Source organism: Pezoporus flaviventris, unplaced genomic scaffold, assembly GCF_033815535.1.
Source record: "Pezoporus flaviventris isolate CSIRO_AGI_PZ_B2104156 unplaced genomic scaffold, CSIRO_AGI_Pfla_v1 ptg000006l, whole genome shotgun sequence".
Lineage (NCBI taxonomy): Eukaryota > Metazoa > Chordata > Aves > Psittaciformes > Psittacidae > Pezoporus > Pezoporus flaviventris.
The window spans coordinates 21,221,594-21,235,819 of record NW_026892554.1 but is presented as its reverse complement, the minus strand read 5'-3'; the positions used below and the strand labels follow the sequence as shown (position 1 = coordinate 21,235,819).

Genomic DNA, 14,226 nt, shown 5'->3' with positions numbered 1-14,226 from the left:
GAAAATGAACCATTTCCAACTTGAGAGCAAGAAAATGTCACTTTTTGACTCTCGCCCATATTTGAGAAGGGGATTAGAGTGGTGAGTGCTTGTTCAAAAGCTGCCTCATATGGAAAATAAATCCAGATTTCTATCAGTTCTTCTTGAAAATGATCTGAACCTTTTCTTCAGGCTTTCTAACAACCAGCTCAAGTTCGGGCTTGGAGCACCACATCTGATGAATCATGAATTGGAAAGGACCTTAAGATCATCCAGTTCCAGCCACCTGCCACGGGCAGGGACACCTTCCACTAGAGCAGCTTGCTCCAAGCCCCTGTGTCCAACCTGGCCTTGAACACTGCCAGGGATGGGGCAGCCACAGCTTCTCTGGGCACCCTGTGCCAGCGCCTCAGCACCCTCACAGTAAAGAACTTCTGCCTTAGACCCAACCTGAACTTTTGCTGTTTAAACTCTGCTCGTTGCAGCAGGGGGTAGACTAGATGAACTTTGGAGGTCTCTTTCAACCCAAGGCCTTCCATGATTCTGTGATCCCCAAGCCTTAATTCATAACATGGGTCCAGAAGGCTGGATGCAAGCACTGGCTGCCCCATAATCCTCACCTCCCTTCTGCTCCCCAATTACTTTCCCAGATGTTTGTCACACAAGGAGCACAATGTCTGCAGGAACCCCTGGGAAGCTGAAGACAGTCTTTCAGTTGAAAAAGAAGTTGAGCACATTGATCTCCTGTGGAGGTAGACGTTAGCTCTTAAAGCCAACATCATCCATGCAAAAAGAGGTCTGAGAAAACTAATTTAGGATACCTGATAACTCATTTTTACGTTGATTTGCACTGAGACTCCATTGAGCAAAGACAAAACTTGCCTTCCTTACTCGATGTTCCATCCAGGGAAATTATTTTTGGTATCAGTAAATGTAGACAATTAACATGTGCCTGCTCTTCTAACAGAATACAAAATAGTCTTCCTTAAGATCAGCTGACACTAGATCATACCTAATAAATCACTTTTGCTAATAAGCCAAAAAAGGAGCCTTGCCAGCCTTCTCCCTGCAAGCAGAAACGTTGTCCCCGGTTTTACATCACCCTCTGTGAGTCCTGCAGAGGAGCTGGGATCTGTGCAGCGCTTGCACAGGGCTCGATGTCTGCTCAATCCATCAGGCAGCCCTGACATCACGCTGCAGCATTTCAGTAAAGTTTAAACAAAGGCCATGCAGAACCTGCCAAAAGCCTCCCAGAATCCACACGCTCTGTCTGCTCTTGAACAAAAAAGAGAAGAAATGGGATCAGCGTCTCATTGTAAATGAAACCAGGATCTCAGAGTCTGGCCAAAGGCTTCAAATGCAGCTTGCTTTTTCAACAAATGCTGCTCTGATGCTTTAAGAAACCAAAACCATATTGGGTGCAGTTGCTGGCATCTAAGAAAAATCAAACCCATCTCACAGATCAGCATCTCCACCCAGGTTCCTTATCACTCCTCCCGTGTTTTGGCTTCATTTTATAGGGACACAAACCTCTTTATATAGAGGAATGATGGCTGTTCAGTCTTGCTGCATGTTCTAGGCCAGGTTGGATGGGGCTTGGAGCAAGCTGCTCTAGTGAGAGGTGTCCCTGCCCGTGGCAGGGGGTTGGAACTGGATGAGCTTCAAGGTACCTTCCAACCCAAACCAGTCTTTGATTCTATGAAGTATCAGATCACAGAAGAGCTGGTTTCTTCCATCTTTTTGCTACAGTCCTGCCAAGCATCTAGTGTCTGTATGAACAGAAGTTAAACTATTTGTCAATGAATATTATTTTTATTCCGAGCTGATTTTCCAGTCTCAGTGAGTAATGCCAAGATCTAGAGAGGGGATTAAGAACTTTTTCAAGCCAATCCATATTTTTAGCAACAATGGCAGGAAAAGCAAAGCTGTGTACTGTTCAGTGACCACAAAAACCAAAAAGTAATGAAATAATTACCCAAATGAGACCAAATACAAAGTGTCAAATGTTTCAAACAATATTTCATTGAGAAGAATTTGCTACACTTTATTTGGGGAGTTGTTAAGTAGTGCAATGTATGCTCTTTGTGTTGATGTTTGAATCCTTTAGTCCTCCCTTTCGAATACGCATTATGAGATCTATTCAGGTCTGCAAAGAAATAGAAACCAAGCATTTCAGAAAAGGAAGTGAAGCCTCTTCTGAAAACTAGATAAATCACTTTATTTCTGCTGATTGGGGAGTGGGTCTATTGGAAAGTTTACACTTGGAGGCAGACAATGTCTCCAATTCCATGGATGAATTACCACAGAAACGCAGCTTTAAAGACAAGGAACACCACTTACCCAACCCAGCAATGGATTTCACAAGATCATGCCTGAGATCTGCATTGTCCTGATCCAATTCACAACTATTTTATGCTGTATACAGTAATTTTGCTTGCAAAAGAATTACCACGGTGCACAAAAACCTATTACTTGGCTCAAGTATTTCAGATTCCAGAGCTTTTTCAAAATGATGAAATTAAATATATATATATATAAAATTAATATTATTTGTATATATTATTTGCACACCATGCAAGTGAGCATGGTATCCATACTCTGTGCTGTACTAGACCATGGCACTAAATCACCCTGCATTGGTACAGCTGATGCATTCTGTCACATGTACCGATGCAGAAACCTAACCCGGTTCCTTACAGCACGCAGATGCTGCAGAAGAGTTTGCTTGCAAAGGGCAAAGACCCAAAGCCTGGAACACTTTCAGATCTTTAAGTCACTCTCTTATTCCAAACTACTTTAAAAACCCATTACTTCTTAAATGACTTGGCCATTTTAACAGGGTAAGATCAACAACATTCTCCTCCAAACTCATATTTTCCTTCTGTTTATTTCTGCAATCCCAAAGGCCAAGACACAAAGAGCATCCAGCTGCTTAAACCCATATTTTACAACAGCTTTCCCCTCTCCTAAATTCAAAGCATTAATGTTGTGCTACGAAAATCCACAAGAGCTAATTCCCAAATTCTTTAGGTAGTGAGACAGCATAAGCATTACTTAAGGGAAGGAAGAATATCACACGTACACAAAACGACAATTTGTCTTCTGATGCTATCAGAAATTCAGCAAAACTTCACCTTCCACACCATCCGGCGAGTACAAAGGCATAAAGATAATAGTTGTTCTAACCAAGTACAAGTGTAACATTTCAGTATCCTTTGGAGTTACACGTGGGTTAGAGCACTTCAAGAAAAGAAGACAGCTAGGAGACCTTCTGGCCACCCATATCCACATCAAGAGGTATTAAGCTCAGGTCTTGAACACTTAAGGCAAGCACAGAACAAGTTGGCTCATTCAAATGTAGCAATGGCACAGCTTTATAGCCTGCTGGAGAGCAGAGCAGCTCTCCTAAGAACTTACTTCATGCTTTTGCATGGATTTGCGGAGTTGGATCCGGCCCTGGCCCATATGGGCTGAGACCTACAAACCCTCCCCACATGATACTGACACAGCAGTGACTCAGAGGACAAAGTGTTTTTGGTAAAGGGTCTTAGCAGCAGATAGCATCAATAGATTCACAGAGAACTAGATAAATGCGTGGATAACAGGTCCATAAATAGGTACTAGAGGGATGAGATGCACCCTCCAGCGTCTCTAATACAACCTTTGTGGATGCTGGCAGGGCAACAACAGATAGCAAAACACAGCAAGCGAACTCAGCATCTCCTACAGTCACCACCTGAACTAGAAGAGTGGGCTCACACTCAAGTTTCTTATACAGATATTGGAACAGATTTTGGAAGCACCAGGGAATTTATATGAGGGAGCTGGAGTCGAAGAAGTGGCTGCACTGAGTGGCAGGTTAGCTTTCTCCCTAGAACTGCCTCTCAATCTTTCACATTTTAATCACAGAAACAGTATTTTCAGTCCATTAGACGTGAAGCTGAAGAGAGGGGAGTAAACCCAACATTAAAAACCTCATTAGAAGTGGCTCTTTAGGCATGAAGGTTACGGGAGAGGCTCACCTCCAGCAGGTCCGACACAACAGGCAGTATTTCAGGGTTACAGATATCGATGGAGTCGTCCCTGTAAGTCTTCTTCTTGTAACGGATGTTTCCCAGGTGAAGTATCGCTGACAAGAGAGAAAATATCCTAAAGAAAATAGGGAGAATTCATTTTAGCTCACTTGTTCTTTCAGAAAGCTAAGGAAAAAACCAAACCATAACCCCCAAAATCCCGTGCCAGCTTCAGACTTGAATCGTTCCTCAGATTTTCAATTCAAAGCAGTTTTTGCCCCAAATCCCCAAATTTTTCCTCAAAAGTGATGCTCAAATAAAGCATCCAGTTTGCCTCATGTAAAATATGTTTTCACTTAGTCAAGCACCTTGCATTGCCATGGCTTTCCTGAAAATTATTTAACACATCATAGAATCCCAGACTGGTTTGGGTTGGAAAGAACCTTAAGAACATGCAGTTCCAGCCCCTGCCACAGGCAGGGACACCTTCCACTAGAGCAGCTTGCTCCAAGCCCCTGTGTCCAACCTGGCCTTGAACACTGCCAGGGATGGGGCAGCCACAGCTTCTCTGGGCACCCTGTGCCAGCGCCTCAGCACCCTCACAGGGAAGAGCTTCTGCCTTAAGATCTAACCTGAACTTCCCCTGTTTTGGTTTGAACCCATCACCCTTTGTCCTACCCCTACAGTCCCTGATGAAGAGTCCCTCTCTAGCATCCTTGTAGCTCCCTTCAGACACTGGAAGGCTATAAAATATCACCCCATATTATAAGGAAATAAAATAAATCTTCCAATGATCTAGGATACCCAGATTAAATATCTACCATGCAATTGCCTGAATTAAGGGGGAGATTGGACTCAGACACCCAGCTCCTTAGTCCCTGGCACACGTATTTAATATCTTCTCACATCTAGTCCCAGGGAGGAAGCCTATGCAAAAAAAACATTTGTGCTTTTTAGTGCTTTTAACATACAAGCATACTGAGACAGAGAAAAGCTGTTACACGTCAAGTAAATCTATCCAGCTCATTTTTCTTATTTTATTTTTTCCTTGGGGGGGGTGTGTGTGTGGAAATTTGGTCATTTTAAAGTTAGATCCTTACTCCTCAAAAGAAAAATAGTTCTTTGAGGCAATCAAGTCATGGCTGACTTCAGCTATAAACCCTGTTTGTCCCTGGTTCTGCATTCTCTGGGGAGCTAAAAATGAATGAAAACAAATCTGATTCCTAGCCATGCCACCAGCTTGTCTGGACAAGACACCTTCACCTCTCCAAGCCAGTCCTTGCTTATCTTTAAAATAGCGATACTGATTCTTTATCATGAATTACAAGGATACTATTACAAATATTTCACTTCTGTAACTGCTTCCACGAAGGTGAACCCCAATTTTTTGCTATAAGCAATCGTTTATAAAGTATGGTAATACTTAAAATGTCCTTCCTTTCTTTACTCAGCTGAAGGTTATTTATTCGTGTTAGAGTCATACAACACCAAGCGGATCAAATCTGTTCATATAGCAAAGAATCCTCTGTATTTTCTGACAAGCAAACTCCACTCAGAGAAATACAAGATCTTGTGTGCCAAGAAAAGTTATTGCACAGTAAATCAAAATTGTGAATTTACTGTGACATCCAACTCTGCTCAGTCCTGACAATTACTGATTGCTTCACTCTGCCAGTTAAACTCCATTATTGCTCCCTGAGCAGGCTTTAGAAAACCCCTGTCGTTCAAACCTGACTCTGGAAAGATAAGGAGGCACGCTGACATGGAACAGATTGATGTTAAAAGTGGGTGTATCCATGTGAGTGGAATGGATAGAGAAAAAGCAGTCTTAATTTCATAATTGATTTGTTCCAAGGATGAGCTTATGGAAAAGATTCATACAAAGACAAGCTGAGAACATTTGGGCTGTTCAGCCTGGAGAAGAGAAGTTGCATGGAGACCTCAGAGCAGCTTCCAGGGTCTGAAGGGGGCTACAGGGATGCTGGAGAGAGATTCTTCATCAGGGACTGCAGTGATAGGACAAGGGGTGATGGGTTCAAACTGGACCAGGGGAGACTGAGATGAGCTCTTAGGCAGAAGCTCTTCCCTGTGAGGGTGCTGAGGCGCTGGCACAGGGTGCCCAGAGAAGCTGTGGCTGCCCCATCCCTGGCAGTGTTCAAGGCCAGGTTGGACACAGGGGCTTGCAGCAAGCTGCTCTAGTGGAAGGGGTCCCTGCCTGTGGCAGGGGTTGGAACTGGATGAGCTTTAAGGTCCCTTCAACCCAAGCCAGTCTGGGATTCTATGATTCTCATCTGGGTGAAAATCTCCTGGTGGAGCAGAAGGCAGAACAACCTCTCACAGTTAACTGCTTCTAACTGCTGGCTCAGGTACATGTTGAAAAGCAAGAAAAATGGTGCTTAAAGCCTAGAAGGTAAACCACCCAGTCCAGAAGAAAACTAAAAAAAGTAATAATTATATATTAGACCCTTAAACGTCATTTACCCAAGGTGATGAACAGGGTTTCAAGTGCCATTAATACAAAGCAGCAATTCTCTCTTCCCACATAAAACTCCAGGATTTCAGTCAAAAAGGAACCATGTTCATTAAATTCTTGTTTGAACATTTTAACTTAAAGAAGCACAAGATTTCTCACTGTGTTCCAGCTCCTGATGTGATTTTCAGCAATACTTGGGATGTCAAAATCATACTCACTTTGAGGTTAATTCTTCTGCTAAATTCATTCAAACCTACTCAAGACTTTCAAGCCAATAATCAACATGAGAGGAATTAATTTATGGTTTTGGTTGAAGACAACCCTCATACGAAGCACATAATTCCTTGCAGTCAGTGGAAGGTGCTATTGCAACCTAACCAGTTTTTCAAACAGCACTTCCAGTGAGTCAGTGAATGAAGGCCAGTTGGAAATGAGTCTACAGAATCAGGAATGATATGCGAAGGATTAATTGTGACTAATAATCAGGATTTCTGATTAAACCAGGATCTGGAATCATGACATGCAGAGTAAGGCATGACAATTCATGCCGTCAACTTCTTGCCAATGCTCCATTTGCATAAAGACAACTGTCAACTACGGTAACAACGGGCAGTTTGCTGCATGAATGGTCAAGCGGTTCAAATGGTTGGGTGGGAAGAGACCTTAAAGCTCAGCGAGTTCCAATCCCCTGCCATGGTCAGAGACACCTTCCACTAGAGCAGCTTGCTCCAAGCCCCTGTGTCCAACCTGGCCTTGAACACTGCCAGGGATGGGGCAGCCACAGCTTCTCTGGGCACCCTGTGCCAGCAGCTCACCAATTACTCCTTCTCACCAGTTTGATATTTTACATAGAGCACCACAGTTATGTTAGCTCAAGTCAAGTGAATTATCTCACTGATTATTGAGGGTGGTGAGGCCCTGGCATAGGTTGCCCAGAGAAGCGGTGAGCGCCCCATCCTTGGCAGTGTTCAAGGCCAGGCTGGACAGAGCCTTGGTCTAGTGTGAGGTGTCCCTGCCCATGGCAAGAGGGCTGGAACTTTCCAACCTAAACCATTCTGTGATTCTATGATTAATATAATATTCAAGCTATTAATATGGAAACTAAACTCACTGTCTGCGAGTCTTGGGAAGAAACCCCACCATCTCCATGGCTAGCTGTAAGCGCTCAAAGTCATGCTTCAAGTCCTCCCCTTCCACAGAAAAGCAGTCCTGTTGGGTACAAACAGCACGAGTAAGCATTGAGAGTCATTAAGATGAGAACAGGTCCAGATGGCCAAGTCAACACTTCATAAATATTATTTCCATGCGTTTTATCAGCAACTAGAACATTTCCAAGCTGGCACTGGGAGATGAGATATCCAGAAGGTCCCACTGACATTATGGGGAGTAACTGTGGCTCATTACACCCAACACCCAGCCCAGGGAGACTCAGAGGTAAAGCAAGAAGCACACATGCAACATCACAAAGGACCAGGATTATCTGCAGTGGGAAGGCAGATTTTTCTGTCTTTAAATAGTAGAAAGAGAACGTACAAGCTGGATTTTTGAAAAGATTCTTTTTTAAAGTTTGATTTTTAATTTAATTTTATTTTTTAATTGAAATGAAGCTTTTGAGGAGAATCTGCTTCTACAAGGACTCTAGGGAAAAGCTGACCAGATCGCAAATTTCAACACAGTATTATTCATCACATACACAAATGGTTTTGCATTTTCATCCAGCACAGTGAGACAGTCTTCCAAAGGACACTGCATCTCCTCCATAAATCATAGACCGGTTTGGGTTGGAAAGGACCTTAAAGACCATCCAGTTCCAACCCCCTGCTGTGGTTTGGTTTCAATAGCCTGACCTCAGAGAGCACTACGTTGATACAACTTCTCCAAAATCCAGTTTTAACAGCGACCTCACATAACTTCATGTAAGAGATCAGTGAATTAAGTCCTGCAAAGGGAAGTTTTATATCTACTTTTCACAAACTTTATTCTAAGTACCACGAAGTTTTCTAAAACTGTGAGCACTGGGAGAATTTGAAACCCACATTTTCTATTTCCATGTCTGTACACGTTTATGTGTGCAAACAGTGGGGGGTTTCAGGTAATCCCAACCTGACAGCACTCACTGATACGTTCATGAAAATCCAGTGACATTCTGAACTCAATAAACATTCTCCTGCCCCAATATTTAGGGAACATAAATGCTCCTTAAATGAATACATAAACTCTTAATGCCAAGCTCCTTTTGCTTTGGCTCACCATGGGATGATTCCGATTATTCCCTCTCACTTTGTAGCTCATCTTTAACACTTTCTCCCATTGCTGCCTATAAAAATTCCCAGTCTCTGAATCAAAATGAGTTTATTGGGCATCATATGATACAGTGCTACTTTAAACCTCCAAACATTTTCCTAACACTTAGACAGAGACTTTCTACAGGTTAATCCAGACAGGTTAATTAAAACCTATAGCTGCAGTTGTGGTGACGACTGATTGAGCAGCTGTATCCACCTATTTTCTTCTGGTCATTTCCCTGTAAATCAGATTTACCCCCTGAGCAAGTGTGCACAAACTTTAGCCCAAAACTTTTGCCCAGATAATTCTGGAAGTCAGCACTAACCAGGGTTATATGAATACTACAGTGAACGCCATTAAACAGGTACCAAGTAGTCATAAGGTGACAACTGTTACTTGACAAGACACTTGTACTCACTTACAGTACATATAATTAATCACATATACAGAACATATAAAGTTCTTTTATAGTAGCAGCTTTGTGTCTTCCACACTGAAAGCCTCACAACTCTATCAGTGATAGAGTTTTTCATTCCACTCCATAGCATCATTACAGCAGGAGATGATTAAGTGAGAGATTCTTGTTTAAGATATATATTTCAATATAGGAGAATCCTCACAACTGCCCTGTCCCCTCGACTGAGAGCTAGAGAGGGTCAACTGGTCAAGAAAACATTGCTTTATCAACAACAATTTAATACCGCATAGACAAAGTGAATTTAGAGATGTTGAACAGTAAAAGAGCACGCGCAGCATCAATGAACATCAGGTCTTAAATGCAACAAGAAAATAACATGCCTGCGTGTGACACTTGCACCTTTTATTAATAAATGATTAAAAACTACCCTTTTCAGGAGATGTATAAGGTGTTTGTACATGATATCCAATGGAATGCAGCAAAGACATCTACACTGTGTATTGGTAAGATCAGCAAGCATGAGCAATGTAGTTATTTACACCCTAAAGTATCAGGGTAAGAAGGTGTCCCTCCTAAACTCAACCTTGGCCAACCAGCCAAACTTAAGGCATAAGTCAACAGCAAAACCCCACAGACAACTCAGAAGTAGCATGATCTATGCTAAAAGCAATTTCATTAATACATAACAATTGCCAAACTCACTAATCTGCATGGAAAGGCCTTTTGCAAATTATCTGCTAAAAACTGGATGCTTTCTGTAAGTGTTTCAGCCCTGTACTGGTTCCTAATGGATGATGATTATAAAAAAAAGGAGTTTCTTGGATAGTAGGGCAGACAACATGAAAAATCCATGCCCACAGACCAAACTTGTCATTCGTATTCTGCCGGGGCAATTACTTTCCCAGAAGAAGCAAGTCCCCTCCTTACTATCATTACATTGGAGCAACCCATGGATTTCTAGGGGAAGTTCAAAGAGGATATTATCTTTATAAAGCAGATTTCTGCAGGGGCTTGAGTCCATGGTTATGGGGAGAGGTCCATGGTATGCTTAAGAGCGAATCAACTGAAGCCAAGATGTGATTTAGCACGAATATTACCAACAATGATCCCAGGAAGAATAAAATACAAGTAAATTGCAATGGCACGCAGTTTTGCTGTGCAAAATAAGGACCTGTATCATGGTAAAGCCTGAGCTGTCAGGGCACGATCGACCCCTGCAGCAGAAAGTATCGAATCTGGGATTTGTTTTATTTTGGAATTCCACCAGTGAGTTGTCCTAACCCATTCCTTAAGAGATTCAGGTCTTTGCAACTTCGTGAAGTGCACTGAGATACATGGAAAAACATCTGCTCTTCACTGCCCACTCTTGTAGGACCTCTCGGGATGCTGATGTATTAATGATGCCAACATTTTAAACCCTGAGGGGTCAAAGTCCTTTTCCCTCTCCCCCTCCTAAGGATTTTGCAGCGAACTCATGCTGTTAAGATGCTTATTTAGCCCAAGTGAAACCCAGCTCCCTTCACACTTTACCTCTCACTGTTCCAGATGCATCAGCTAGAGTTCAGAACCATTAAGCACACGGCAAAATTAGCAGGAACAACATGCAGCTGATGTGAAACATGCTTCCCCATGCCAGACAAAACCAACAGAGACCATCACGGGACACACAGACACTCAGAGCACGTCACCAACTGAAGCCACTGCCTCCAACTCGGTTACACAGGAGGAATGGGGAGAAGCTTCACCATTCCCTTTTTTGGGTTGATCCATTTGGAAAGGATGATCACGTCACCAGAACTATTTTAGGAGGAGGGCTGGGTTTTGCATTCTCAATAACACCAAGATTGGATTTTCTCCCAGATGGCTGAGGGAGATGTTTTGGGGTTTGCCTTTTTTTTCCCCTCTGGAAGCTGGAGAGCAGATACACTGCTACAACCACCATGAACTGATGGGTTTCAAGAGATCGAATTGCTATTTTATCAGAAAGGAATTTCATTTTCACATTGCTGCTGTATCACAATTTCTATAAATCATTACGTATTATATCAAGAAGGAAGGAAAAACCCCCATAGTTTGCTAAAACTGGATTATTATATGCAACTGTTGAAGCTTTCCAGATGGAAGGAACCGAAAAAGGGCAAGGGAAACACATCTGTATTGTCATGAGCTAATACACAAGCAACAACACTGCAGGGCAGAGGAAGGGAGCAGGTAGTTAACAGGTCAAATCTGACTTTGTTTTCTGCTCAAGTCTTGGTGCACCTAACAAAATCAAGTGAGCAGCAGCAGCCCTGCACCAGCAACACAGAAGACATGGGTACTTGTACTGACCGGCTCAGAGTCATAGCAATAATCATCCCAGCTCTGTCTGAGGGGTTTCTTTGTCATCTGAAAGCAAGGCAGACTGGGTTAAGTAGTGTTCAGACCAAACAGAACTCCCACTAACCTGCTCTTTAACCAGGGCACCAACGTCAACCTTCCAAGTAAAATAACTGTTGTTACTCTGGATAGTCACTCCTTACTTTTGTTTAGTTTTAAGCAAGATTTATAATGCTTTTGTATTCATGGTGCTCTGATTCCTGCTTCCTGTATTTTCAAGACACATGCTTTATGGATTTTAAGATCTTTTACTCCACTGTTGGAGAACCCTTTAGTTTACCCAGAGCTGAAGAGCTATTGATGTAAAAAGTCCCACTGAAGACCAGAATTCTTTGGTTTCTGTTCTCAACCTCTGCTCTAGGTACATGTAAGTGCTGCAAAAGTGCAACCCTCCAACCAATTAGAAAGCCACACTTGAAAGCTTTGTAGGAATCAGTATCTTTATTTCCAATCAGACAGAGATGGAGTTGAGAGAAGTCAAAGCATGTGTCAGTGACCAGTCCTAGGAGGGAGAGACACATCGCACCAGAGCTCCTGATGAGCTTAAACTAAGGGTCTAATCCTGCAAACCACTGATTTCAATATGGTTAAATGTGAATAAGTCACAGAGAACAGTCAGCAAGTTACAGGGTAGGCAACAACAGCAGGTTCACGTGCCATTGGTATGAAATATGGAGAAGCTGTCCAAACTCAGGGGATTAAAGCTGTTTTTTTTTCCAAACTTGATTCCTGCATTTACAGATCAACATAAAAAACCATCCCATTTTGGTGAAATACCTGAACAGATTATTTCTCATCTGCAGTGTAAAACACACATTTGTTTTGCTTAACATGGAATGAGCTGAGGAAGCAGAGAGAAGAAAAATAGGGCTTGACCCAAGGACCAAGTCAGTGCTTGACTTGAGGGGCCTGGGTCAATATTTTCTAGCTTTTCCATTTTACTATTTAATTTGTAGTTACGGGTTCATTTCTGAGCTCGTTCTTGGCCTTTTTAAAGGAAAAGGGTTTTTTCAAGCACACATTTAAGAAGCTACTGCAAATGCTCAAGGGTTATTTTACAATTTTTCCCCTTTTATGCTTACAAATTTTCTTTTCCCATTCCTCCACTACCTTTTCTTCCTTCTTTTTCCTTGTTTTCCTTTCTCCTCTTTGCCTGTAGGGCACAGGAAAGCTGTCACGGCAGTTTTAATACAAAACAATGCCCTGAACACATCTAAAGGTGACATTTCCCGTGGCTGTCAGTGTTAAATGGTCTCTTTAACACTAATTATTAAAAATATTAAAATCATTGTAATAAAATCCCTAAAAATTCAGGCTGTCACCACTGTCCAAACACTATTCAGGCAAGTTCAGAGTCTGCTTCCCTGATGCACAGGATGTAGCTCTGCATCCTTCTCTGGCCTACTTGCCCACAGCATCCTAATTTAGATTAAAATACGTTTCAGCCTAAATGATCTCACTTTTACTGGTCCTACACTCTACGTGGATTTATAATTTGACTTGAAACATGAACACCCTTAAAGGGGTATTAAAACCCCAGAAGGACTCTAATTAGAAGCAATGTTTTCAACAAACAGAAAACTATTGGATTGCCCAGCAAAACCTGTGAATCCAAAACACTGGATCCAAACGATCTTGGCTCCTTCCCACTGCAAAACAGCAGCACAGATGGTCGAGCAGATCCCACCACTTTCTCCAGCTAACGCCTGAGGCACAATGAGGGCAAGCAAAAAGCCTTCAGCTCTGAGTATGTTACTCATCTGTGCAAATTTCCTGATGCTGCTAAGAGTGGGTGGGAGTTGCTGATATCACAATACATTATGGCTTTGATAACCTGCTTTAAAAGGTCTTTATAAAGCCCCAGGTAATTAAGGCATATTCCAGCGTTACATTCTACTTCTAGGAAGACTAAAGGCTATTTGAGTTGCGCACACAAGTTTCTCCCCACTTTATGGGTTAAATCTTGTTCCAGCTCTAAGAAAATGGCAATTAGTTAAAAATCCAGTTATAACACAACTACTCTTCCACTTATTCCTACTCTTTTTTTTCTCCTTTTGAGCAAAAAGCAATAAAATCCCCATTCACCAGCATCAGTGGACAAGCGCATCTTAAATACTTGCAGTAAACCACATTTTCCAAACTATGAGCTTATTGTGCCGTTGGTAACTCCTCACTCATTTTTAATTCCCACATTTTCAGTGGTTGCTGTGGTTTTCTTGAGATTAAGCTTCTATTGTTAAAATAAAAGGATCATGCTCACTGCCAGCCATGGAGCTACAGGATTATTAGGACTACCTCATGCAAGGTGTTATACCCTGAAGAGCTGCTAGAATCATCACACATCTTCCCCTTTTCTCCTACTCAGCAGACAGATGTTAATGCCTAGATGACATCCACACACATAACAGGTAAATCATTACCATTTCTGCCTTTGACAGTTAAACCCACACTGTATTTCATGCTTCCCAGCTGGGGGACAGAAATGGGAAATACCCATGTTGATATTTTTATGTCATATTATCAAGTGTTCAGATTGCCAAAGCAGAATTATTTCCAAAGAGAAAGGCCACCTGTCAAGCATTACGACAACTCATTTGTTAGTTGTCTACTACTCCACACATTTTCTTTATTAGCATTAAATATCAGCAGTAGAAAAGGCAAGACCACGTAATAGGTTC

The 14,226-nt window shown here is 42.1% G+C and overlaps 1 protein-coding gene across 6 annotated transcripts in view; it reads right to left on the bottom strand.

The window, feature by feature from the left end:
* The window catches only part of MYO9A (myosin IXA), a 191,414-nt gene that overhangs the window by 105,619 nt on the left and 71,569 nt on the right, over positions 1-14,226 (bottom strand). For all 6 annotated transcript variants that reach the window (XM_061447405.1, XM_061447406.1, XM_061447407.1 and 3 more), the window contains exons 6-8: positions 11,501-11,557; positions 7,577-7,674; positions 4,002-4,128 (exon numbers count right to left, since the gene is read on the bottom strand). In XM_061447405.1, the coding sequence (XP_061303389.1) occupies positions 4,002-4,128; positions 7,577-7,674; positions 11,501-11,557 (282 nt within the window). The remainder of the gene's footprint in view (positions 1-4,001; positions 4,129-7,576; positions 7,675-11,500; positions 11,558-14,226) is intronic.